Source organism: Callospermophilus lateralis, chromosome 18 (assembly GCF_048772815.1).
Source record: "Callospermophilus lateralis isolate mCalLat2 chromosome 18, mCalLat2.hap1, whole genome shotgun sequence".
Taxonomy (NCBI): Eukaryota; Metazoa; Chordata; class Mammalia; order Rodentia; family Sciuridae; genus Callospermophilus; species Callospermophilus lateralis.
The window spans coordinates 60802829-60827363 of NC_135322.1; the positions used below are offsets into that span (position 1 = coordinate 60802829).

Genomic DNA, 24535 nt, shown 5'->3' on the forward strand with positions numbered 1-24535 from the left:
AAACATAGGGTCAACACTCCAGCCTTTAGACACAGGCAACGACTTTTGCAATCGGACCCCTATTGAGAGCTCAGGAAATGATGCCAAGAGTTAATAAACGGAACAGCTTCTGCACAGCAAAGGAAACAATTAGGAATGTGCAGAGAGAGCCCACAGAATGGGAGCAAATCTTTGCTAGCCACTCTTCAGACAGAGGATTAATATCTAAAATATACAAAGAACTCAAAAAACTTAAAAATCAAATAGCCTAACTAATAAACAGGCAAATGGAATTAAACAGACACTTCTCAAAAGAAGAAATAAAAATGACCAATAAATATATGAAAAAACATTCAACATCATTAGCAGTTAAGGAAATGCAAGTCAAAACTACACTGAAATGTCATTCCCTACCAGTCAGAACGGCAGTCATCAAGAATACAAATAATAATAAATTCTGGAGAGGGTGTGGAGAAAAAGGAACACTTTACACTATTGGTGGGACTGTAAATTAGCACAACCACTATGGAAATCAGTTCCTCAAAAGACTAGGAATGATATGCCCCAGCTATACCACTCCTTGGTATTTTTCCTGATTTTTTAAAGGCATCCTTCTACAATGATGCATGCCTGCCCATGTTTATAGCATCGCAAATCACAATAGCCAAACTATGCTACCAGCCTCAGTGTCTGTCAAGAGATGAATGGATAAAGGAAATGTGGTTCCTAGACACAATGGAATTTTATTCAGCTAAAAAGAAAAATGAAATCATGGCATTTGCAGGAAAATGAATGGAACTAGAGACCATTATATTAAGTGAAATAAGCCAAACTCAAAGGGTCAAGGGCCATACATTTTCTCTCCCATGTGGAAGCTAGAGAAGAAAAAGGAAAAGAAAAGTGGGGGTGGAGCTCATGAAAATCAGGGAGAGCTCCGTAGAGGAGAGGGCAAAAGAGGGGCGGTGGGGAGTGCTGGGGAGGAATTTGGCCAAATCATAGTTATGTTGTGTGATGTTCGGCAATGTGACAACAGCTGCCATCATCAGGCACAGCTGCAGTGCACCAATAAAATACCTGGAGTGGGGGAGACAAGGCCAAAATGCATCCGTGCCCAAGAGGCCGGGCTGCAAAAGCTGCTGGCTTGGCAGAGACCGCAGACTACTGCTCCCACCACATGCCCAGACAGAGCACATCTTGAGTCAGGAAGGCCAGGGATGTTGACCAGCCAGTCCTCTGCCTGGGTGTGCAAGGCCCATTTGAGGGTACCAAAGCTTGGCGGACCTTACAGGAGTCCCCACCTGGGGGGGGGCGGACGGGAGCCAAGTGCTAATGCACACAGTGGCCCTCAGCAGTGATGGGGAGAGGCAGGAGACAGTAGTTGGGCCCCTGGGGTGTGGTGACAGAGGGCACCCCAAGACTTCGGGACATGTTGTATGGCGAGGTATGCCACTCACTAGACTGGACACCATTGTGTCTTCACAGTGTTGGAATTTATTGAATAACAAGAAGTTCACAAACTGCGTGAACCTCTTCCATTAGTAGCAATCCACTGAATACCTATGGGTCACTTTGTGGCCATAAGGCAGGCAGTGACAAGTTCTTTTGTTCCAGTCCTGATTACTAGCACCTGTGACACTGAGTTCACACGATGGTACGTGTGGGCTGCAGAAAGGCTAAGATGGGGTCTGGGTGGCCACAGGTTCCACTGAAAAGCCAAGACCAGAGTGGATCCTAAGGCACAAGTCACTCCAGGTGGTCAGGTCAGATAACCACCAGTGAGCATCCACCGGGAAGCAGACTGTCAGGGTGAGGGATGTATGCTAGGGGCCCTGGAGGGAGGCGGTTTCCAAGTGGGCCGCTGGGGCCGGGAGACGGAGCTGAGCCGAAACACCACCGCAGAGCCCCGGGTTCGTGGCCTGTCGCCCTCGTGATGCATTTGCCAGATGTTCTAATGAGGGTCAGTGGGTGCCACCATAACCAGTCTTGGGGTTAGAGGGGGTTACAGCTGGTGAGACCGAGAAGCTTGTGGGCCTGGTTTCTCTGCTAGGGGTCTGATATGCCCACTCGTCCATCTACTTGTAATTCAGTTCCATTAAGTTCATAGGTGGTCAAAATTTATTAGCACGATTAACGTACTTGCCAGTTTGTGCTTCAGGTTGTGCTGGGCAGATGGTGGCTGTTTACTTGTACAAACAAGGCGTAGACTCATTTTACCTTGGCACTTGGACTCAAAAGGGAGTTATGCATGGCAAACTGCCGCTTTATAAAATAGAGTGACTCGGGGCTGGACCCAGCCTTTCCACAGGGCAGCACTGCCCAATGGAACTTTCCACAGTGATGGAAGTGTTCTCTGTGTCATCCAGTGTGGTGGCCACTAGCAACTGCGTGTGACTAGTGTGGCATGGCACTGGATCTTAGTCTTAGCTCACTCTAGTGAAGTTCTTTGGTAGCAGTCCCTGGGCCAGTGGCTTTCTGACCGGAGCTCTGCTCTAGGACCCAGGACCTGCCCTGGGGAGATAGTTAAAGCCAGGCCGTGACTCCTGCCGCCTCCTGTCTGCGGGGTCCTCCTCCCCTCCGCAGCTCCATGAGCATCCGTGTGGCGTCCTCTCCCTGACAGGTGGGAGCATGCGTGCTGGTGTGTGTGCGAGCCTCAGAGGCTGCACCACGCAGCAGAGCCGCAGCCCCATCCTCGCGAGGCCTGCTTCCAGTACATTCTGAGCCACGCCTCTCCTGGCGAGGGGCACGTTCCTGTTGACAGCTTGCCTCCCGAGGAAAACCCACAAGCTCCGCTTTCCCAGGCCCGAGAATTCCGGAGTCTGTGCCTGCTTCTGCCGCGGGAGCTGTTACCAGAGAGATGGCGGGTGTTGCCCAGGTAACGTCCCTTCCCTGACAAGTGGAGAGGGTGAGGACAGCAATGGAGTGGCTGGCTCTGCCAGACGGGAAGCAGGAGGCTCTTCCTGCTGCCTCTGTTTGTCGTTAGCTGTGGGACTGATCACAGATTCTGGGAGCCCTCCGAGTCCTGCCTGCTCTGGACTGCTCACTCCCGTCCGGGGTCGGTGATTAGTTGCTACTTATCCAGGAAGTGGGCTGTTTTATGTCTACGTGTTACATGGATAATCACGGCAAGCCTTTGGCAGTAGTTACTCTTTTCCTGCTCTGCAGATAAAGAAACTGAGGTGCAAGTCAGACTGTAAGTTTCACGAGCACCAGGGCCTGTCTGCTGTGCTCGCCCTGGGTGTCCTTAGTATTTAGCACAGTGCGTGGCCTATCATAATGGATGGTGCCAAATAGCCTGTTGGGTGATTGGATGGAGGATAGGTGGGTGGGTGGGTGGGGAGATGTGTGGATGAATGGATGGTGAATGGATAGATGAGTGACTGACTGACAGATGGGTGGGTGGGTGGGTGGGTGGATGAAATAAAGCACAGATTTGAACCAAAGTCTGCTTCAAATCCTGGACTCTTCAACACCAAACCTGCTGGCCTTTGCTTTTCTGATGACCTCCACGTCTACACCCTAAGATATCATTTAGAAAATAGCCTATTGGAGGCATAATTTACTCCCATAAAACTTGTAAATATGGAATTTGTGTGTTAGTAAATTTAGAGTCGTGCCCATCACACACCCAGAGATGTCCTTGTGCTTATCTGTCATTTAATCCCTGTTGCCATTCCTCAACCCTGGGCAGCGACCGGGCCACTCTCTGCCTACAAATCTGCTTTTTCTAGACATTCCATAGAAAGGCATCTACAGTGTGTCCTTTGTGTCTGGCTTCTTCTGCTCATGTGGTGGGTGAGGCTCACCCACGTTGCAGTGTCGTGAGCTCCGTCCTTTGTGTTGGGAGCACTGTCTGTCGGCTACACCTGGTCTTACTTACCTGCTTGTTCATTGATGGGCATGGGAGTAGTTTTGTGGGCAGGTCTTTGTTCTCTTGGGCAGATTCCCTGAACAGAACGGCTGAGCCACGTGAGAAGCTTACGTTTAGTGTTTAAGAAGCTGTGAACGTGTGCCCAGTTTACCCTCCCTGCAGCAGAGCACAAAGGCCCCGTTTCTCCGCATCATCGCCAACACCTGGTATTATCTTTTTGACTGCAGCTGTCCTGGCAAGGGTGAGATGGTGTGTCTTCATGTTTTAACTCGCCTCTGCCTGAGGGCTGATGACCTCGTGCATCTTTTTTCACGATCACTCCTGGGCAGAGATTTGACTTTGTGAGCCAAGGCCGGGCAAACTTCTTCTATAAAAGTCCATATAGCACATATTTTGGGCTTTGTGGGCCACATTCAATTTCTGTTGCATATTCTTTATGTTTTTATTTTTATGTCACAACTCTTAAAGAACGTAAGGCCGTCTGTCCTCGTGGGACTACAGGCAGGGGCTGGGCTGAGGGAGCCACACATTGTGCTTTGCCAACCCTACTTAGTCTGCTCCCTTCTACCTCACACCTGTTGTGTGACCAGCCACAAGGCTGTTCCAAGGCCCCTGTGCACCCAACCTCCCAGCTCACAGGGATCTGGTGTCCATGGGAGCCACCAGACAAACTACAGGCCACTCCCCCCCCCCCCCCCCCCCCCCCCCGCGCTGGCAGAGAGGGCTGGGGGAGGACCACGTTGCCAAGCTGAGAGCATGATTCATCGCCTGGTGAGCTCATCAGAGTTCCTGGGAAGAGATATGCTAATTTGTCACCCGAGAAGTGGCAGGGCCTTGTGGCCCTGGACAGGCTGCCCAAGCCATGGCTCAGAGCCTCTTTTGAAACAGTGGCCTGCCCTTACTCCAGATCTGTGATGTCACGGTGCAGCCCCTGCCTGCTGTTCCCACAGCCCGTCCCTGGCTCCTCCTCTCTCTGGTTACTGGCACCCAGATTTCAGAGCCTCATGGGGTTGTTCCTGGGCCTCATCCCCTTCCATCCACCCTACCACTTCACAAGTCATAAGCTATTTGTGCTCAGTTTCTTGCTTTAGGGTCTGCTTCCACAGGGCTTAACCTTTGGCCAGTCCCTGGCTCATAGGATCATTGTGAGAATTGAATGAGACAGTGCTTGTCAACTTAGCACCATGCCGGGCACGTCGTACCAGCTCACCAGGGGCAGTGCCCGACTGGGAATGCTGCCCTGAGGCCAGGGCTCAGACACCCACAGAGCCAGGGAGCCATTGTCCTTCCTGCTCTGAGGAGGGCCCCCGATGAGTGCCAAGGCTGGGTCTTTGACAGTGGGGCTGGTCCCTGAAGCCACACTGGTGCAGGTGTCGTGCAGGCCTGCTTTGCCTCGGACAGGAGGCCTCCGAGTCTCTGTGGAGTGTGGGAGGCTGCAGTGGCAGCTGCCAGCCCCACAGTTGGTCACACTCTGCAGAGCGTACGTGAACGTTGCCTAGGAGGACGCTCACCTGACATCGTGAGGGCTGTTTCTGGATTGTAGGATTGTGGAGGCCTTTTGAGTCTGTCTTCCTCCTTTGTGCTTTTCGGTATGTTTAATTTTTTTAATGAGTGTGCATCATCTTCACAAAAAAGAATGAAGTCATTATTCTTTCAGAAGTAAGTCACGGCTGATCAGCAGAGAGGGCTCTAGAGAGCTCAGGCCATGCTCAGATCTAGAACATTCTGTGGGAAGATTCCAGTCCCAATAGGTAGCTTTGGGCTCTTCAGGTACGGTAAATTTTCGTGACCGTTTCATTGTCATTTAAAAATTAAGCCGTCTCTGGGCACAAACTAAGACCACAGGCTCTGGGCTCGGGGGAGCCGTCCTCTCCTGGAGTGGGCTGGGTCCTTGACTGGGCCGTGTCTAATCTGTTTTATGGCAGCGCTCTGCTCCCCACACCGGGGCAGGGCAGCTCAGGTGCTGGTAACAGGAAGGCTGCTGGTTATGGTTCCAGAGAAGCCTCTGCGAGCCAGATGTGTCTTGTTGTTAAAGTAGCGGAGTCTGACAAACGCTTGTGCTCACCGCTGGTTCACCCCAGCAGAGCTTGCTGTGCGCTCCTCTGACAGTCCCCCAGGACCTGAAGCTCGGTAGCTGTCCCGACCTCCCGCCCTCCTGATGCACACTGCCGTCTTGCCTCCCTGCTGGCCTGGGCCCCTTTCCTCATCCCCATGCAGAATGGGGGAGCGGGCAAAGAGCACTGAGGCCAGGAGCGTGGAAGAGGAGAGCAAGGGGGCGGGTGGACAGGCAGAAGGACAGGGAGAATGAGGAAGAAGGGAGCTAGAGGCAAGATCCGGCGATGAGCGGGGAGAAACACACCTGATGCCCGTCTGTGTGGGCCACAGTGGTGGCCACAGGGCATGACGAGGCTCCAGAGGCCCCAGACAAGCATGGGGCATAAAAACATGGAGGGAGGAAAGGGGAGCGTGCTTTCACTGCTGTGGGGTGTGTTTCACAGCCTCGAGGTTTTCAGAGATGAATGGGCAGCAGAGCTCTTCCTGTTGGTGCCGTTCGTCCCGCCCGGACTGCACTTGCGGCAGGAATGGCCCGCGTGGTGCAGGGTTTACATGGGTTACACACTGAAAGGCCTGAGAGGCATCTTCATGCCCAGTTTATAGAAGGGGCGCCTGTCCTGGGGACGCCGTGCCCAGTGCCGGCTGTTCGTGACATGGAGCATGTTCCCAATACTTTCTTGCTGATACTGTGTCCTCAGACCCTGTGGCCTGCTAGCTTCTGTTGGAGCCTCTATCAGTAGGGGACCCTTCCCCGCTCCTTCCCCTTTCTCCCATTCAGACTTTGTCTCAGAAACCGTGACAAGTCACCCCAGCTGGTTGCTGGCTCAGTGACACTAAAATTAGGCTTTCCCCAAGGAGTGGAGCGCTTAATGAAGGAGTTCATCCAGGCAGACTCCAGGCAAGCGGGCAGTGGGGCAGGCCGCCGTGGAGACGGTGTGGAGGGAGCGCTCGGCTGGGACCTCCGCCACACACGCTGTTTCCATGATGTCAGAGGGCGGAACCGACTCTGCCTCAGGTGCAGGCAGCAGCCCCCACCCAGCCACTCTGGCCTTGGGAGCTGGTGCTGAGCAGAGGTGAGCTGCTCCTGTCTCTCTCCAGGTGGATGCTCAGCCTCGGACTCGGCCCCGCCTGACTGGGCTCAAAGTCCTGGCCCTCATCCGGGCTGTCATGTTCTGTGGCTGAACACCACTGTCCAGGGACCTCCTAGGATCTGCAGAAGCAGTGCCTTTGACTCAAAGAAAGCCCCTTCGTGGGCCGTTTTAAAATTGTGGGAACAATGTGGGAAATGCTCTTCCAGTGTTGGAGCTGACTGTCTGCAGGCGTGCCTGGTCACCTTTCTTCAGGTGTCCCCTCGTTATGGGGAGGGTGGTCCCTCCCAAGGGTCTTTGCGCAGTCTAATGCTCGGATTCTTTGATCAGCTGACCACCCAAGGGTCTTTGCGCAGTCTAATGCTCGGATTCTTTGATCAGCTTGTGTCTTCTGCCCTCCTCAGTTCAGTGATGTGCTGTCTCTTTCTCTCTCCCACCCAGAAAAAGATTTACAAATACAAGAAAGTCCTGAGTCACCCAAGCCGTTGGGAAGTTGTCTTGAAGGAGATTCGGACGCTGGTGGACATGGCCCTCACATCCCCCCTGCAGGATGACTCCATCAACCAAGCCCCACTGGAAATTGTCTCAAAACTGCTCTCAGAAGTAAGATGCTCCCCTGGCTTGATTTTGCACCCCTGTCCCCTTGTAAGCCATTTGCCTCACCTCCGCTGAGCACCAGCCCAGTCCCAGAAGCGGACGCCATGGCTGCTCCGAGGCGCGTCCTCTCCTGTTGCAGAGGGAGTGAGCGGCTCCCACCCTATGGTCCTGGGTGTTGGTCCAGCTACTTCCACGCAGGGAGTGTAGCAGGAGGAGGGAGGAGCTGCTGCCCCTGCCAGCCCCCCAGAGCAGACTCAGCCTAGGCTGGTGGCAGTGAAAGGTGCTGGCTTTGGAAACCTGGTCATTCCTGAGGGTGACGTGCCTGCGGCCCCCCTGGTCACTCCTCCTGGCCTCTGTCAGCTTTCTACCCCGTCACCCACTCAGCCTCCTGATAGGCTTCATTTAGCTCACTAAAGGTTTAAAATCAGATTTCACAACAAAATGAGAATTTCCAGGTTTTCTTTAAAAACGACCAGAAAGTCAGCTGCAGTTTGGGGCTGTCACTGGTGACTCAGCAGCCTGGTGCCTCGGCCCACTGACAGCCCTACACTGGGAGCGTGTGCACCTGCCAGGGTCTGTTGTGGGCCTGGAGTGCCATTGAGCCCGGGTGATCATGGGTCAGTCCTGCCAGAGCTCAGGAGGGAGCACGTGGGAGCCAGTGCTGTTCTGAGCTTACAGACATCAGTGTGTGTGCCTGACCTGCCTGGCCCTTGGACACACTGCAGTTGATGACCCCAGCGTCGAACGAATCACAGCCAGCAGAGTGGTCCCCTGGCCCCCTCCCTCCTGGGTCACTGCTGCAAGCTCCTGGTGAGCTTCCTGCACCCTCTGCCCTCTGTCCTGCTGCCCACCCTGCAGGCCCAGGCTGCTGCCCCTTGGTTAGGAGCCTCTGCAGTGCTGAACGGAGGGTCCCTCGCTGGGAGGAGGTGGGCTGGGAGGTAGAGAGTGGGTAGCAGAGATGGCGCAGGGGGAGGGCACAGCCATGTCCTCAGGTGAGGGACAGCCTTGCTCTGCAGAAGGGGAAAGTCAGGCTCAGAAATGAATTGCCAACACGGTCTTGAGTTCCCAGACCACGTGCCCAGTGCCAGCCTTGCATTCACACTTCTTCAGAGAGGGGAGAACAGCTCACCTTCCATAAGCCAGGCCAAAGCCGACGGCCACACGTACAGCTTCTCCTACTGCACTCACGTTCTCCCTGACCGTGGCCTGAGGCCAGGGCACCGAGTGACCCGCTCAGCCCAGTGGTGGAGGCTGCCTGGCTCTGACTGGAGGCCACATTGCCCAGCCCTCCAGCCTCACCAGGCTGGACCACGACACCACCATCAAATTAGATTAGCTAGGCCCATCGTCCTGATGAGCGAGGGTGGCAGGCGGGCTCTCTGCCCGCTCTGGCTGCGTTCCAGCCCACCTCAGGCGTGTTCCCAGCAGCCACATGCCCCTTGGCCTTCCACCCTCTTGGGACTTATTTTATTTATTCATTTATTTGTTTGCTTTATTTTTATTTTTGTGGTACTGGCTTGAACCCTCTACCATTGAGCTACGTTCCCAGTCCTTTTATTTTTTTTATTTTGAGACAGAATCTTGCTCAGGTGGTCTTGAACCTTTGGTCCTCCTACCGCAGCCTCCCAAGTGGGATCACAGGTGTAGCCACTGTGGCCAGCTCCTCTTGGGCTTTAAGGCAACCTTTCTGAGTCTGCTGACCCCCAAGTAGAGGGATAAGAATATTTAAAGGAAGAAAGTGAAAGACACTTCCACGTGCCGCACACCTACTGTGTGTCAGGCCGGGATCAGTGTCCCCCATGGCAAGGGGCAGGGCTGGCATCCTCTCAGGCAGATGGGCTCAGCCTCCCCCCCTAGAAGGTTTAGCGTTCTCTGAGGGGCGTTAACGTTGTGTTGGGCATATAGTCTGTGGTGGCCACTTTGACAGGCCCTCAGACCTACCGGAATCTCCAGGGCCCTGCCAGGCGAGTGTTAAAGTGAACAGAGGAGGAAACTGTAGCTCCACAGGATGGCTCACTCAGCGAGGTGGCAGGCCACATCCTTCCCAGTTCAGCCTGATTGCTAGAATCATGCTCTGGCACATAAATGTCACATAGACCTGGGCTGGGGAGACGTGACTACACAGGAGAGCGGTTCGGCTGTGAGCTGTGAAGTCAGGAGAGCTGATCCCACCCCAGCAGTAGCCTGCTGGCTTTGGACAAGTTATTAGACCTCTCTGAGCCCAGGGTTTCACCTGTAAGTTGGGGCTGAGACAAGTACCCGTGTCGCAGAATTGAGGATCCAGTGCACGTAAAACCCTGGCACTAAGCCTGATGTCCAGGGTGCCTTTAGGCAAGGGTCACATTTTCAGTGTCTGTGAGTTGGCTGTGATCTGGACTCCGTACACACCTCAGCCAGGTGTCCAGACAGGGTGGCCGGGAGGGCCTTTGGGTTGGAGTGCATGGGTGCATTCTGCCTGTGCTCTCCTCACTCAAGCTGTCCCTAAGCCCTCCTTTGGAGACGCTTCGGCACTGCCACACTGGCCAGAAGATGGAAGGCTCTGGAGAGACAGGTGCTATAAGGTAGCAGACAGTTCTGACCAAGAATTATTCATCCACCAGCAAAACAAAGCCAGGCGTCTCCAGCCTCCTGGGCCTCTGTTGTCAGTGTGGAGTGGCCACTTAGCTTGGGATCGAAGTGCTCCCTCCAGGGTGGTGGCTTCAGTGAGCTCTTTTCTCCTGGAGTGGCAATGGCCCTGGAGGAGGGAATTTTCCCTGCAGGCTGCATGGGCTGCTCTGTGACTGGGTTGCAGGGAATGGCATCCAGAGTCACCGCAGACTTCCTGGAGAGGGCTGTAGTTGCCCTTGGTAGCCTGAAATATGGAGCCCAGCCCTGGATTGGTGACCGCTAAGCTCAGTGGCTGGAAATGAAGGCTTACCAGTCGGGACAGGCAGGTTCCAATCACATCACTGTTACGTAAGCACCTCTGCAAGTCCTGGGTAGCTCTCAGTCTGCCAGGTAGAAGGAGAACCTGTCCTGATAAAGCAAGATCAGCAGAACTCTCACACAGACTGGGACACTGGCAAGCTCGTCACAGGAAGAGACAGCCAGGCTGTCTTTTCCCAGCTAAAAATGACCCATACTTAACTATACCATAAACAGGCTGCCCAGACTCCATTGCGCCCACAAAAGGAGGAAAGGGGTTAGAATCCAAAAAGCTTCCGTGTGTGTTCCCAGCTCCTGGTCTCACAGTCAGCCCTCTCCAGTCAGGCTGTCTCGATCCTGGGCCTGGCCTCCCTCGTATCCCTGGCAGAAGCGAACCCCCTTCCTGCAGGCTGTCCTCCACCTTAGCTGGTGGGAGCCGGTTCAGAGCTCTGTACACCTTAAACCTCTGGAATGCCAGGGCCGTCCATCTTGCCTCACTGCTCAGATGGATAGTTGGTTTATGAGCAGCGGATGGGGACCTGTTGGGAAATCTGAGTGGACACCAGGGAAGCCGCTGGACACCAGAACAGACTCACAATACAGGACACACCACAATTTTGCCAAAAAGAAAATAGTGGCTGCCTTGAGTTTTACCCTTTCCTGGTTCACACTCAGGATGGCAGGTACACGATTGTTTCACAGATGCAGATCAGAGAGGATGAAACTAAAATTTCAGCGAGTTTAAAACTTTCAACTTTATTTTGCTTTTCTAATTCAACTGCTAGAATTAACTTAGCTAAAACCTCTTGAGCACACTCATGGCACACTAGTGTTTCTTGGGAACCTAGTTTGAGAACTACTGAAATAATGTGTGTTGCTGGGCATGTGCACACCTGTAATCCCAGCGGCTCGGGAGGCTGAGGCAGGAGGATCGAAAGTTTAAAGTCAGCCTCAGCAAATTAGCAAGGCTCTAAGCAACTTAGAGAGATCCTCTGTCTGAAAAAAAAGGGTTGGGAATGTAGTTCATAGGTTAAGCACTGGGTTCAATACTTGGTAAACAAACAAACAAACAAAGTATATGTTGCTCTGAAAGACTGCCAGGCACTGAGTTGAGACTCACAGAAGGTGCTTCTCTGTGTCCCAACCTGCCTTCCGGCTCTAGGCAGCGTCGCTGTCACAAGCGCCACATCCTCTCACGGCAGCCTCAGGAGGTGTGCTTAGCAGGATCCCCACTTGCCCCCTGGAAACTTGAGTCTCATGGAGAGCTAACCATCCTCCAGGCCACGTGGTTGTGAAACACGGACGCGGACTCGGTCCTCTGTCACGTCCTCCCTGGACTTCTCCCATTCTGAGCCCCGCCATGGGGGTGTTCTGATCTCTGGAATTAGGAAGAGACGGCTGGGCTGGGGAGGTAGCTCGGCAGGCGGCAGAGGGCTTGCCTGGCATGCGCGAGGCCCTGGGTTCCAGTCCCTGCCCCGCAAAACAAAAGAAAAAGTGACAGCCACCCTTGAAGGACTTGAGACTCTGTGGACCTTTGAAATCCAAATATATTCATTTCTTAATGTTGTTTTCCTCCTTCTTTCTCCATTCTCTCCTTTAGAACACAAACTTGACCACCCAGGAGCATGAGAACATCATTGTGGTAAGTTCCTCCCGACATCACCCTCTGCCCTCCTCCCAGAGCCAGTCTGAGATCCTTCGGGAAGCACGAGAGCTCCGACCTCCTTTGCTTGGTCTGTCTTTTCCATCAAGCCAAGCTCCTGCCATCCCGCCCTTGTGCACTTCTGAGCCCCTCTGGGCCGCAGCAGGCTGGGTGATCAGCACACTTCATGTTTGTGCCCGGGTCTGCTGCAGGAGGTGAGGGCGGGAGGTGGCAGAGGCGTGTTTATGCACGGCCATCACCATGTGAGCAGAAAGGTCAACGATCTCTTTCTTACCCCAGAGCCTGTCTTCTAGTTAGTCTGCAGATAGAACTGGGGTGTAATCCCTATCATGTTTAAAGTAAGATGGGATTTTCTGGGGCTCAATAATGATCTATGCACCACTGGGAGTAAATTACCTACCTGGGCGATTTTAAGCTATTGAAATGTGGCTCTCACTAGGGAGAAGGAAGAGGTGGAATTGCACCTACTGCACACAAAGCGCTGTATTTGAATCCCCAGGGACTGAGATGGCCCTGCTCCCATGGAGCTCATGGTCTGTTACAGGACAGATGTGACCACCACAAGATAGACAAGGGGTGTGGAGGGTTGGGTGACAGCCCCACCTGGGAGAGGAGCCAGGATGCTTCCTGGAGGCAGTGGTGTGTTTTGCAGGATCAGTAGGAGTTTTACAGATGGCAGAAGGCAGTGAAGGCACCTGGAAGAGTCGACAGAATGTGCAAGGGCTCGGGTTTAAAGTAGCATGGCGGATTTCTGGGAGCCTCGGCACTGCTGCCTATAAAGCATCTGGGAGACAGAACCTGAAACAGAAGCAAGAGACAGAGCTTTGTGTGTCCTGAGAGAACCTGGAACTAACTGGCCCAGGGGGTCCTGTGGCTGTAGCCTGTCCCAGGAGAGCAGTGTCTCAGGCGCTGTGCCCCCTGAACTGAATCAGGGTCTTAGGAGCTCCTGGCACATAGGAGGTGCTTGGTGGGTGTTTGCTGGAATCCCTGTGCCTTCTCTCTCCAGAATAGGGGAAGAGCGACCTGGCAGCCCCAGTCATCCTCCGCCTTTTCCTAGTGGAGCGTCAGTTAATGGGTGCCTTTACAGAGTGTGCCAGACCCGCTGTTGTGCAGATCAAGAGCTCCGCGGGAGATGGCTGGCCAGTGAGGGTGTGATGTTGAGCACCTGGCAGGTCAAGAGCTGCAGCTTGTTCTGGGTGTTAGGGGAGCGCGAGGGGGTCGATGAACCTCCTCTATCAGGGAGGGTGCTGGGGGGAAGAGAACAGAGGGCTTCCGGGAGGGGGCAGGCTGAGTCTTGAAAGATGGACTGGGGAGCATCAGGGCAACAGAGACAGGCAGTCAGGCGGGGATCAGCATGCGGAGGGGCAGCGGGTGGGACTGGCCAGCACAGGACCTGGAGGGGCAGTGAGTTCCGGGGAAGGAGGTGGCAGCTTCCTCTCCCTGTGCTCTCCTGAGCACCACAGCTGGGAGGCGGGTGAAGCCTTTGTGTTCCTGAGGAGCCTGGGGGAGAAGTCTGGATGTGAGAGCCCCAGCTGCATTTATCCGGCTAATTTGGCTGAGCCTCCCCACTGCAGGATGCCTCTGAACAGGGAAGAGCTTTGTGGCAGGCCTAGCCCTTGCCCTGTGTTCTGCAGCCTCCCTTTCAGTATTCCTTATTACCATGGCTTTCGCTGTCACTGTGACCATGAATCTCCCGCAACTCTGTCCAGCCCAAGTTACTTTATCATGTTGGCCTTTGGGCAGCTGTCCTCCAGTGTGCGAGGTGATTCTCTGTACCAGTCCCCCATAGCGTGGGCTGATTTCCTTCATTCCATCGGCCAGGCATCTGAGCCACAGGAGCCATTGGCGGTCACAGCTGGGTGTCACCGCGCAAGCTTGCCTGGCCTCCAGGCCCCGCCAGAGTCCTGCTCAACTGTGCGGCACTCGGCCTGTCAATGAAGACGGCAGCCCCGCACCCAGTGTGGGCTCAAGTTCACTGCCAGGTCCAGACATGGCTGTGGCCTTGGGGGAGCAACAGAAGAACTTCTAATTTTTTTTAAAATACAGTCAACTCTTGGTATCTGGGGTATTGATTCCAGAGCCCTGAGGGTGATGATGCGGCTCACACCCCATGTGGAATAGTGTGGCATTTGCAGTGCGAGGTGCACCCTCCCGCACATTTGGAGTGGGCTCTGGGCAATCCAGAGCCTCTGATGCCGCCGCATTAATGCTCTGCAAACAGTTGCTGTGCTCTTGTCTAGGAATAATAGCAAGAAAAATCCTATATATGCTCAGTACTGGCACAGTTTTATTCAAAATACTTTTGGTCCACAGTTGGTTGAATCCTGAGACGTGGAGGCCACAACTCTGAGTGGTGGCTGAGTCTTGAATGTGGCAGCGCCGTCCGAGTGTGTTCTCACTGTAGAACAGAAGGCGCCCAGCCTGAGCCCTCCTTAGAGATCCCCTTCTCAGGTGGACACCCCAGCAGCCAGAGTCCACGTGGCTTCTTATTTTTAGCATCCATGATGTTACAGGGTGTTGTGCATTTGGTTTTTCACCTGAAATGTCTTCCAGTTTCTTCCTGGTTTTATAGGACCTGCCCCAGAGTTTCCTACCAAAGCTCAGGTGACATCTGAGGAAGGATCATTCTTTGGAGGGCTCTTATGTGTATTGCTGAGTGGTCAGCCGTATTTCCAGCCTTAACCCACTGGAGGCCAGTAACACCCTTTCTGGACAGAGAGGCCTCCAGGTGTGCTAGGGATCCCCTGGAGGGCTAACTCACCCCAGGTCTTCCCCATTCTTTCTAAATGCCTCAGTCATTTCCAGCCAACTTCATGCTCTAAGCCTCAGTCTCCTCGTCTGTGAAAAGGACATATTGGTGCCCTTCTACGGGCCCCTGGGGGATCCTGTGAGTTAATGCAGTACCAGGCTGAACAGGGGCACAGGCTTGTCGAAAAGTTCTGCTAAGAACAGAACCCTTTGTATTAGTGATACATGTAAAAATTATCATTCAGTGACCAGATCAAGCCTGATAACTCCCTGGTCCTCTCTTCAGCTGTACAAATGAAACCACCACTGGACCTCATGAGTTTGTCATCAGGATGAAGTAGAATAACGGCGGCGGTGGAAGCACCAAACTGCCCCTGGCAGACAGTGGAAGGGTACAGCTAGTCACTCTCGCCCCTGGCAGGCTGGCTAATTGTTATCCAAAAGAGGGGACTTCCCTGCCCAAGGTCCCTTCTCCCCAACTGGTCCCAGAGCTCAGTCTGAACAGTGGAGCCTTCCCCCACCTGGGGCACAGCAGGCTCTGGGGTCACAGATGTCATTTCCTCCTGTCTCTGCCTCTTTCTCAACTGTGCACCTTGGCCCTCTGACTTTATCTCTGACCTGCTTCCCCACCTGAGAAAGGAGGGCATGCTGACACCCACCTCCCAGCAGACAGTGACGCTGTGCAGTGGCCCAACCAGGTTCAGTGTCATGAGTGTTGATGTTGTCACGGTCAGTACTTCAGTACTGTGAAGTGGTTGGTTTGCATGGTGGTGGGGATCGTGACAGGCGGGGCTCACCCCTTGCAGAAGGCTAGGAGCCCACTGCCTCCAGCAGAACTTTCCATACCTGGGCCACCCTAGCCAAGAAGACTCGTGCCTGGGCCCGGCTCTGTGAGCCTGTGGCTGGTGCTGGGAAGCAGGGCCCTCCCCTGCAGTGGCCAGGGGTATGCCTGCCTGAATAGCTCATCAGTCAGTGCCAGTCTACTCCCCTTTCCCTAATGATCCCTGGAGCAAGCCGACCCGGTCACACAGCTAGCCTCAGAAGGCTTGCTAAGAGGTGTGCCCTGGAACACTAGATGGTCACCACTAGGAAGGGCGCTCCTAGCCGCTGGTGAGTCTAGGCTCCATGGTGCACAAGGCGGGCCCACCAGTGAAGACTGGAGCCCCGCTCGAGCTGACCTGCAGGTGACCCTTGAGGTGACTCTAGGCCCCTTTCCAAGTGGGAAACTGAGGGTCATAAGAGGCGAGGCAACTTGTTCTATGGCCACACCCAGCAAGCGTCAGAGTTAGGGTTTGTACTTGGGGCTGTGCCCCCAGCCTGTGTGCTTGTCCCTTGGCACCTGTGGGGGGTTCATTCCAGCACCCACCACAGAAACCAGAACCTGAGGGTGCTCAGTCCCTTGCCTAAAGTGGCGAGGTACCTGCCCACTCTGATGTCCTGTGTGCAATTCCAGGGTATGGGTCTGAAGGGGACACGGTGGGTGGCAGCAGGCCATGCAGCCCCTAAATTTATACACACCATCGTGTGTGTTGTGTATGTGTTATTCCCAGGGGAACAGACCAGGGCTTTCTGAGCCTCTGGAGGGAGCTGTGGTCCGCAGATCAGAAAATGGGCTTTTTCTGCCCGAGGACGGCAGAAGGCTGCTCCCCTGTCAGGCCACCTCTCCTGTAGGAGTCTGGCCCAGCCCCACCCGGGCTGCCACACAGTCCGTCCAGCTGAAACTTGCTCCTTGTCTTTCAGGCCATCGCTCCTCTGCTGGAAAACAACCATCCCCCTCCAGACCTCTGTGAATTCTTTTGCAAGGTATGGTGTTGCTGAGGAGGGGCTGTCCACACGGTAGGGGTGGTTTACACAAAATAGCTGAAAACCCAGGCCCTCCAGCCTGGGGCCAGGGTCCCAGATACAGGCAGAGGACATAAAGGGCACCTGTCCTTAGGACTACAGCCCCTCTGCCACACAGGTGACAAGTTAGAACAGGGTCCCAGGGCAGGGGTCAGGGACGAGCATCTGGGTTTTCTTTGGAATAACTCCCTGGCTGTCTTGGGAAGCAGTTTGCAGAGATTTTCTGGGCTCCTGACGTCAGAGCTGGGTTATTCTTAGCCGAGGCTCCTCCAGGCACCAGCTGGCCCACGATAGGGGCCAGCCGTGGGGCTTTCCCTAGGCAGGGGAAGCTGGCGAAGTGTTCCAGGTTAGCCCAGGGGAGCCTTGGAGCCAGGCGTCCATTCCCAGGGACACAGAGCCAGCCTCGCAGCAGGACTCAAGCAGCAATGCCCAGCAGCACCAGGGCCAGGCCTCCTGCATTCCCAGTGATCGGGCACATGCTGGAGGCGGCACTAGCCCACACGCCTGTCTGCTCTTTACTATGTGCTTGGCCTGGTTCTGTCTCCTCCCTAGAGCTTCCCCACCCCCACTCCCTTGCTTCCCATCCTCCTTCCTGCCCTGTCTCCCTGGGCACATGAGGTTGGCCTCTGCCCCTTCCATGGTCATGTGCTGCCCTTAAGGGAGGTGCAGTTGCTATGTCCACTCATGAGACAAGCTGGAGAGGCCGCAGAACAGGCACCAGGGGAGGAGGGGTACACTGGGCGCTCAGCCCCAGCCAGGGAGTGCTCTGTGTGTCAAGGGTAGGGTTGGAAAGGGAGATGTGACCGGGCCTTTGTCTTCAACCTGCCTCTGCAGCAAGAGATCCTTTCCAGACACGCACACCTCTGCAGGCCTGAAGTGCTGGGGTGCGTCTGAGGGCCCAGAACCCGACAGGAGTCCACAGGTGCTAAAATGGAGGGTGCCACCTTTCAGGATGCCATACCCCAGTGAGCCGCTGAGCCACTTAGCCTTGGGGTGGGAGCCCAGCAGGAAGCTACGGGGATGCAGCCTGGCCTAAGCAGCTGTCTGGACTCACAGGCAGCCTCCCTTCTGGGTTTCCAAGTCCATCTGTGTTCGTTTCCCAGGGAAGCCCTGGTTTCTCATATCCCAGGTCCATTGTCCTCATCCAGGGGTGGGCAGCTCAGCACCTCCATGGCCAGCTGGGTTATGAATGTGTGCAGGACGGTGGAGTGGGGGTCTGCTCAGCATGAAGGCCTTACATTTCAGTTCAGAAAATGCACCATGCTGCTGAAGGAGAGCGGCTGGGATTGCTAAAGCCAGAGCATTTTCAGCTCCCTGGGTGTTGTCGAACCTGATCGTCAAGGTCCATCAGACCAGGGGTGCTGGCTCTTGGTTCTGCAAGAGTCTTGTCATATAATAAATAAGAATCCTGTTGGAGCGGATTCCTTGACCTTGACTGCACCATCTGAAGCAGTCTCACACTTTTAGATAGAAACAAAAAGCTAACCAGAGACCCTATTCCATGACACTTTTTTAATCCTACCCCCTAAAAAAAAGCCATGGCACCCCTTGGTTTTTACCCAAATGAGCTAACGACTCTATCCACACAAAAATCTACATACATTTGTTCATAGCAGCTTCATTCATAACTGCTCAAACTCAGAAGCAACCGAGAACCCTCAGTGGACAAATGAATAAAAATCAGTGGTGCCTCCCTTCAGTGGGCTCATACCCAGCATTAAAGAGAGTGGAGCTGTTGGGCTGGGCTGGGGCTCAGTGGTAGAGCGCTCACCTCACACATGTGAGACCCTGGGTTTGATCCTCGGCACCACATAAAAATAAATAAGTGAAATAAAGATGTGTGTCCAACTCCAACTAAAAAATAAATATTAAAAAACAAAGAGAGAGAGAGGCGCTGTCGAGCCACAAAGGCGCATTAGAAATAAAAGAAATCAACTGGAGAAGCTGCTCTCTGTGTGATTCCAGCTGCAGGCACAGCAACCCTGATCCCCAATTTGAGATCTGAAAATGCTGCAGAATCCAAATCTTCTCCAGCACTGATGTGACGCTACAAGTGGAAAACTCCTCACCTGGCAGGTCACAGTCAAAACACAGGCACACTAGCAATGTTGTAGAACTTACAGAACGGCCTCCAGGCTGTGTGTAACCGGGTAGGAAGCACAGATGACTATTTAGACTTGGGTCTCATCCACAAGATGTCTCATTATGTACATACGAATATTCCAAAATCCAAAAAAAGAATGGAAACACTTCTGGTCTCTTACATTTCAAAGACGGGGTGTCAACCTATCTTGATGTGCTGGGAAAAGCAAGGCTGTTGAGACAGAAGGGAGATGAGACGTTGTCAGGCTTGGGGCGAGGGAAGGGTGAGGAGGCAGGACGCAGAGGACTTTGAGGGCAGTGAGCCTGCTCTGACTGCTGCTGCTGTGGTGGGTACGTGTCCTTACACGTTGATCCAATCCCAGAAAGTGTAGGACGCCAAGGGTGCACCCTAGTGTCAACGATGGACTATGGGTGCTAATGACAAGGCAGTGTGGCTTCGAGGCCGGGGACAAGGGACAAGCATCGCCGTGCCCTTGGGATGTCGACAGGAGCTGTGCGGTTGAGTGGGTGGGTGCATATGGAACATCTCGCCATCTTCCTTGTGGTTTTGCTATGAGCCTAAAACTGCTGTAAAAATTGAAGGCTTTTTAAAAATAAGCTGGGTGCCCTGGCCCTGGCCCGCTGGAAGCTGCAGGCTGTATGGACGCTCCAGCTGAGTTGACCCACCCTCTCTCCCCAGCACTGCAGAGAGCGGCCCCGGTCCATGGTGGTCATCGAGGTGTTCACCCCCGTGGTCCAGAGAATCCTCAAGCATAACATGGTGAGTTCCTGACCCCCGGCCGCCGTGCCCCAGCCTCCCAACCTCCTGCCTTCCCACAGATTTAGGGGATGGGGTGGTCCAGGAGTCTGTTCTAGGAGCTGGAAGTTTCATGCACCCACTTTCCTTGCCTCGATTTTCTTCCATTAAGGCCACAGGAAGAGTCTCTTCACAGTTGGTTAGAACAGCAGCAGCACTGGCTTAGGAGGCACGTTCTGTGCAAAGCAGACCCAGGGGTGGGGGGACGCACTCCAGGACCTGAGGGTGACCCTGTACTCTGGGCTCTGTCAAGCAGCTTTCTCCCAAAGAGCAGTGTGGTGGGGGAAAGAGCAGATCCACGGTGGAGAGCCTGGTGACCCAGGTCAGCAGCAGTGACTCTTGTTGACCGCGTGGACCTTGAGATGAAGTGATGGAAACCGTGCACTTTACCCCTCCCCGCAGCCCATCACCCCAGTCTCACCTCAAGAAAAACCTCACACACATCCCAACCGAAGGCTCAAAAACCATCTAGCCATCCAAACCCAGGAGATGAGAAGCTGACACAGGAGGGGAGCCTAAGGCACCTGGGCACTGTCAGCTTGTGGGCCACCTTCCCACCTGTCACTTCCTCACTCTGGGGAAGGAGCAGGAGTCTCCTTACAAGTGTGGTGGTTTGGGGACTCAGGGAGCTACTTTGTCCTGTGCTACTTATCTCTTCCACACCCCCAGCAAGTCCAGAGTCCTCCCCAAGTCGATGCCTGCACCAGGCACCTTGGCTTGGTTGGACTGAGGGCCTCAGATCACAGCTCAGAGAAAGCAGGGGCCAAGACTCTCGGGTGGCCACAGAAGTGTACCTAGCTTCCTGGGGCTGTGGGAGGCTGGCTGAGCCCTGCAGGTCCCACATGGTCCTGCAGAGAGAGGAGGGGCTGAGCCCTGACAGCTCCTGTGCCATGGGTCATCAAAGGCGAGAGCCAGGGCAGTGCTGGTTCTCCAGGTGACTGTGCTGAACCGTGCACGAGCTTTCTAGAAGCGGGGCTTCCCGTTCCTCTGTGCACTCCAGCAGAGCCGGACCCCACCCGCTCCAAGGTGCCCCCCTAACTCCCGCCCTCTGCTCTGTGTGCAGGACTTTGGGAAGTGCCCGCGACTGAGGCTCTTTACTCAGGAGTACATCCTCGCCTTGAACGAACTCAACGCGGGGATGGAAGTGGTGAAGAAGTTTATTCAGAGGTAGGTCCCCCGTCTGGCTTCTTCCCCTGGCCTGAGAGCCGGCTTCCCTCCCTCTTGACCCCAGCACTCCATTCCACCTCGCCCAGGGGAGTTGGGTGGTGTTCCGTAGCCCTGTTGCCTCATCTTTACAAGGAACTCCACTAGATCCTCCCAGCCCTGTGTGGGCTGAGCTGCTTGCTTGTGGGGTAGCGCTGTGCCAACCTCTCTGATCCTATGTCCTCCTGTATGGGCAGGGGCCTTGAGATCTGCATGAGGCAGCCCCTAGCATGGTACATGTTGCTCAGCAGGCACTTGGGAAGTGGTGGAAGTCCTAAGCAGTGCTGCCTTCTCCCCAGGTCCCTCAACCCTGTACCACTGGGTGGTTAAGAGAGGATCTTACCCTGGTGGTCTTAGAGAGTCAGCAGGACTTACGGCCACCTCCCGCTCGCGACCAAGAGGCAGCCGGCTGCTCTTGCTCTTGCCCATTTCTGTGGTTCAGGCTTTGCCCGCTTGCTTTTCTTGTATTGTCCTTCACTTTTCTCTTCATACTTTAGCTTCCTTATCTCTAAAATGAAACCCCAAGTACCCACTTCACCCTGTGAGTGTGGGAATTCAATGTGGTTAAAACGGTTCTGAAGCTGCAGAGTTCTGAAGTATCCCACCTGACCCTCCAGCGCGTTTCCAAACCCAAGTGCACTGTGTCCTTCTTCCAGAACCCTGGGGACCTCAGGTTCCCCTACAGCCCCCTTTATGGTTAGTGGAGTTTCACCAAGTGAGGCCTGTCTTGGGAAGGCTTAGTGACTGTCCTAGATCCATGCCAAGCCCAGATGACCATAAAATTTTTTTCTTCCAAAAAAGTACACTTTTGAGAGTACAGTGGAATGTTAGGTGTGACTACTCCAGAACCAGCAGGTGCAGGTGTGGCTGCCCCGGGACATGCAGGCACCAGTGCTGTCTTTCTGTGAACCAGGAAGTTGGTGCTCATTGTCACTCTGGAGAAGGGGCCTGTTTCCCTCATGTGACGGCCACTGACACCGGGAGAGCGTGCCAGGCCACTCGGCTGGATTCTGCTAGGCACCCTGTGTCTGTAGGTTGCAGCCAGAGCTTGGCCCTCTGCTGCCCACCTGTGTCACCACCAGGTCAACTAGAGCATCCCTGAGCCTGGCCCCCCACAGCTGGCTCACCCTGCCTTCCACTCTTTTCCAGCATGCACGGCCCCACAGGGCACTGTCCCCACCCCCGGGTCCTGCCCAACCTGGTGGCCGTGTGCCTGGCTGCCATCTACTCCTGCTACGAAGAATTCATCAACAGGTCAGTGCCACCCCGGGGGGCATGGGGGAGGGGTCACCAGGGAGGTGGAATAGCTTCTGCTGGGCTGGACTCAAGTTTGCCAAGTCCCCTGGGCGTGTCAACGGGGGCATGGCCCTGGGAGGGTGCTGAGAAGGCAAACGCTGCGTCTGTGCCAGCACCTGCGGGCTGCCAGGTGACCGGCTCTGGGAACCAGGTTGTGTGCTGAGGATTCTGACCAGCTGGTGTGCAGCGTCGGGGGGTGCGCATGTGTGAGTGTACGTGTGTGGGTGTGTGCACGTGGCTCGGGCTCACAGTGAGGTCTGTTCCCGGCCTTGTCCTTGAGAGCACAGGGCTCTTCTGGCTTTTTTTGGATACCTGTCTCAGGCCAGGCGTGGTTCTCGGTGCTGGAGATTAAGTGTGGTCACCACTCCCCTGGCCCTTTGAGGCCTGGGTTCTATCCTGCAGACCGGTCAGCAGCAGGATTGTGTCAGTTGGGAAGAAGGGCTGTGCGCGAGGTGAGGCAGAGCAGGTGGGCAGCAGGGGACCGGAGGAGGTCCTGCAGGGCCTCTTCCTGGAATCAGATCCCCCAGGGGCTAACCCTGGATCCAGATGCAGGTGGAAGCAGATGCAAGTGCAGGTAGAAGGAGACAGGGAAGAGGGGACAGCTGGTCCAGCTGAGTTAACAAGCAGGTGACCACTGCAGGACAAGGTTAGTCATCCCCTGAGGGCCGACACTGGCGTTCTGAAGCCCCTTTCCTTGCTGGTGGAGGTCTAGTCCTGGGGTAGGCCCACTCAGGTACCGTGAGTTCCCGAGGAAGTTTCTGCAGTGATCTCTGGTCGTTGGAGGAGATGTGGCATGTGTATGATGGTGTCTGCTTCAGCCACCCAGTTGTCCAGACAGTTCACTGCACAACTCCTAGGAATCAGTGTCTCGGCCCCACTGTAGCTGGGGATGCAGCAGAGTGGACTTTGGTTTTTCTCAAAGAAAAAGCAGTAGAGCGCTCGGAGTCACAGAGACTGTTTTAGTCAGCTTTTCCGTTGCTGTGACTAAAGGACTCCACCAGAACAGCTGCAGAGGAGGAAAGGTTTACTTGAGGGCTCACTGTTTCAGAGGTCTTAGTCCATGGAAGGCTGACTCCACTCCTTGGGGCTTGAGGTGAGGCTGAATGTCATGGAGAGTGTGGAGAGGGAAGCGCTCACATCATCAGAAGCAGAGAGACTCCACTCGCCAGATACAAATATATACCCAAAGCACACCCCAGTTCCCACCTCCTGCGGTCACACCACCACTCCAGTTACCACTCAGTCAATCCCTGTCAGGACGAAGTCACTGATTGGACTAAGATTCTCACAGCCCAATCATTTCTCCTCCGAACCTTCTTGCCTTGTGTCCCCTGTGAGTTTTCAGGGGACACCTCACATCCACACTCTAATAGAAGCCCTGGGCAGACAGGACTTCTAGAACAAGCACCAGCTTTGAGGGTTAGAGGAAGGAGTGGGAAAGGGGCCTTGGTAAACCGGGGTGTCCCTGAGGCAGAGCGTTAAAAGGCTGCTGTCCTTAACGCCTTCAGCCCCAGGTCCTGGTGTTCAAATGTGACCAGACCCTGGGACTAGGGTGTGGAGGACAAGCTGGTTGTTCTCAAGTGCCTGTCCTAAGGACTGCAGCATGGATAAGAAGAGAAAGAAAAAATACAGAAAAGGAAGTCAGACAGTCCCCCGGCCACCCAAGGCTCCCCTGTACACACTGGTGTTCGCTTGCCTGGCCTCGGACTCCAGCTCTGAGGCACAGATGCGCACAGGACACCCCAGGCTCCTGTCCTGGCACCTGACTCACCTGACCTGCAGGGTGCTTTGCACACCTGCGCTAAGGTGGCAGTGGGTCAGGAGCAGAAAATGGTGAACGCAGGGCTCTTTAATGCACCTGGAACAGGAGGCAGAGGACAAGGAGACTGGAAATCTCTCCCAGTTCACACCTAGGGGAAGGTCAGAGAGAAAAGGAACAGAGCTGGACACTGCGCACGCTGCCGCTCAGTGGAACTGCCCTGCCAGTGCCCCACCTGCTCCCCTCCCCAGCACTTGTTCAGAGGCCACCACGTGCCAGGTGCTGACGCTGCCCAGGTGAAGCAGCAGTGGCAGTGAACACAGTCCAGCATGGTTTGATCAAGGCAGTGAGAGATGGGGCAGGAGGGGCACCATTGCAGTCTGGCTGGGGTCTCAGCCTCCTGGAAGGTTTCAGACAACTGGAAAGCAGAGCCAGACCTGTGAGCTGGCGGTTCCCCTCCTGTCTGTGCTGTATATTCACCAAAGACACGTGTGCGGATGTTGGTGGTGGCATGGCTTCCAACAGCCCCAGACTGAAATCTTTCCCAACTGAAATGTACCACAACAACAGAACAGATAAATAAACTGTGTCCTAAACAAATTGGCAGATGCTGTGAGCACTGCACCAGGATCCA

The 24535-nt window shown here is 54.6% G+C and overlaps 1 protein-coding gene across 3 annotated transcripts in view; it reads left to right on the top strand.

Annotated features, from left to right (window-relative positions):
* Cmip (c-Maf inducing protein) overlaps positions 1-24535 on the top strand; it is a 198638-nt gene that overhangs the window by 148593 nt on the left and 25510 nt on the right. For 2 of the 3 annotated variants that reach the window (XM_076838962.2, XM_077105836.1), the window contains exons 4-9: positions 7432-7593; positions 12092-12133; positions 16643-16705; positions 19527-19607; positions 20707-20810; positions 21996-22100. In XM_076838962.2, coding sequence (XP_076695077.1) covers positions 7432-7593; positions 12092-12133; positions 16643-16705; positions 19527-19607; positions 20707-20810; positions 21996-22100 — 557 coding nt within the window. Of the gene's footprint in view, positions 1-2786; positions 2852-7431; positions 7594-12091; positions 12134-16642; positions 16706-19526; positions 19608-20706; positions 20811-21995; positions 22101-24535 lie in introns of those variants that run through there. The other variant, XM_077105837.1, reaches the window with a different exon arrangement.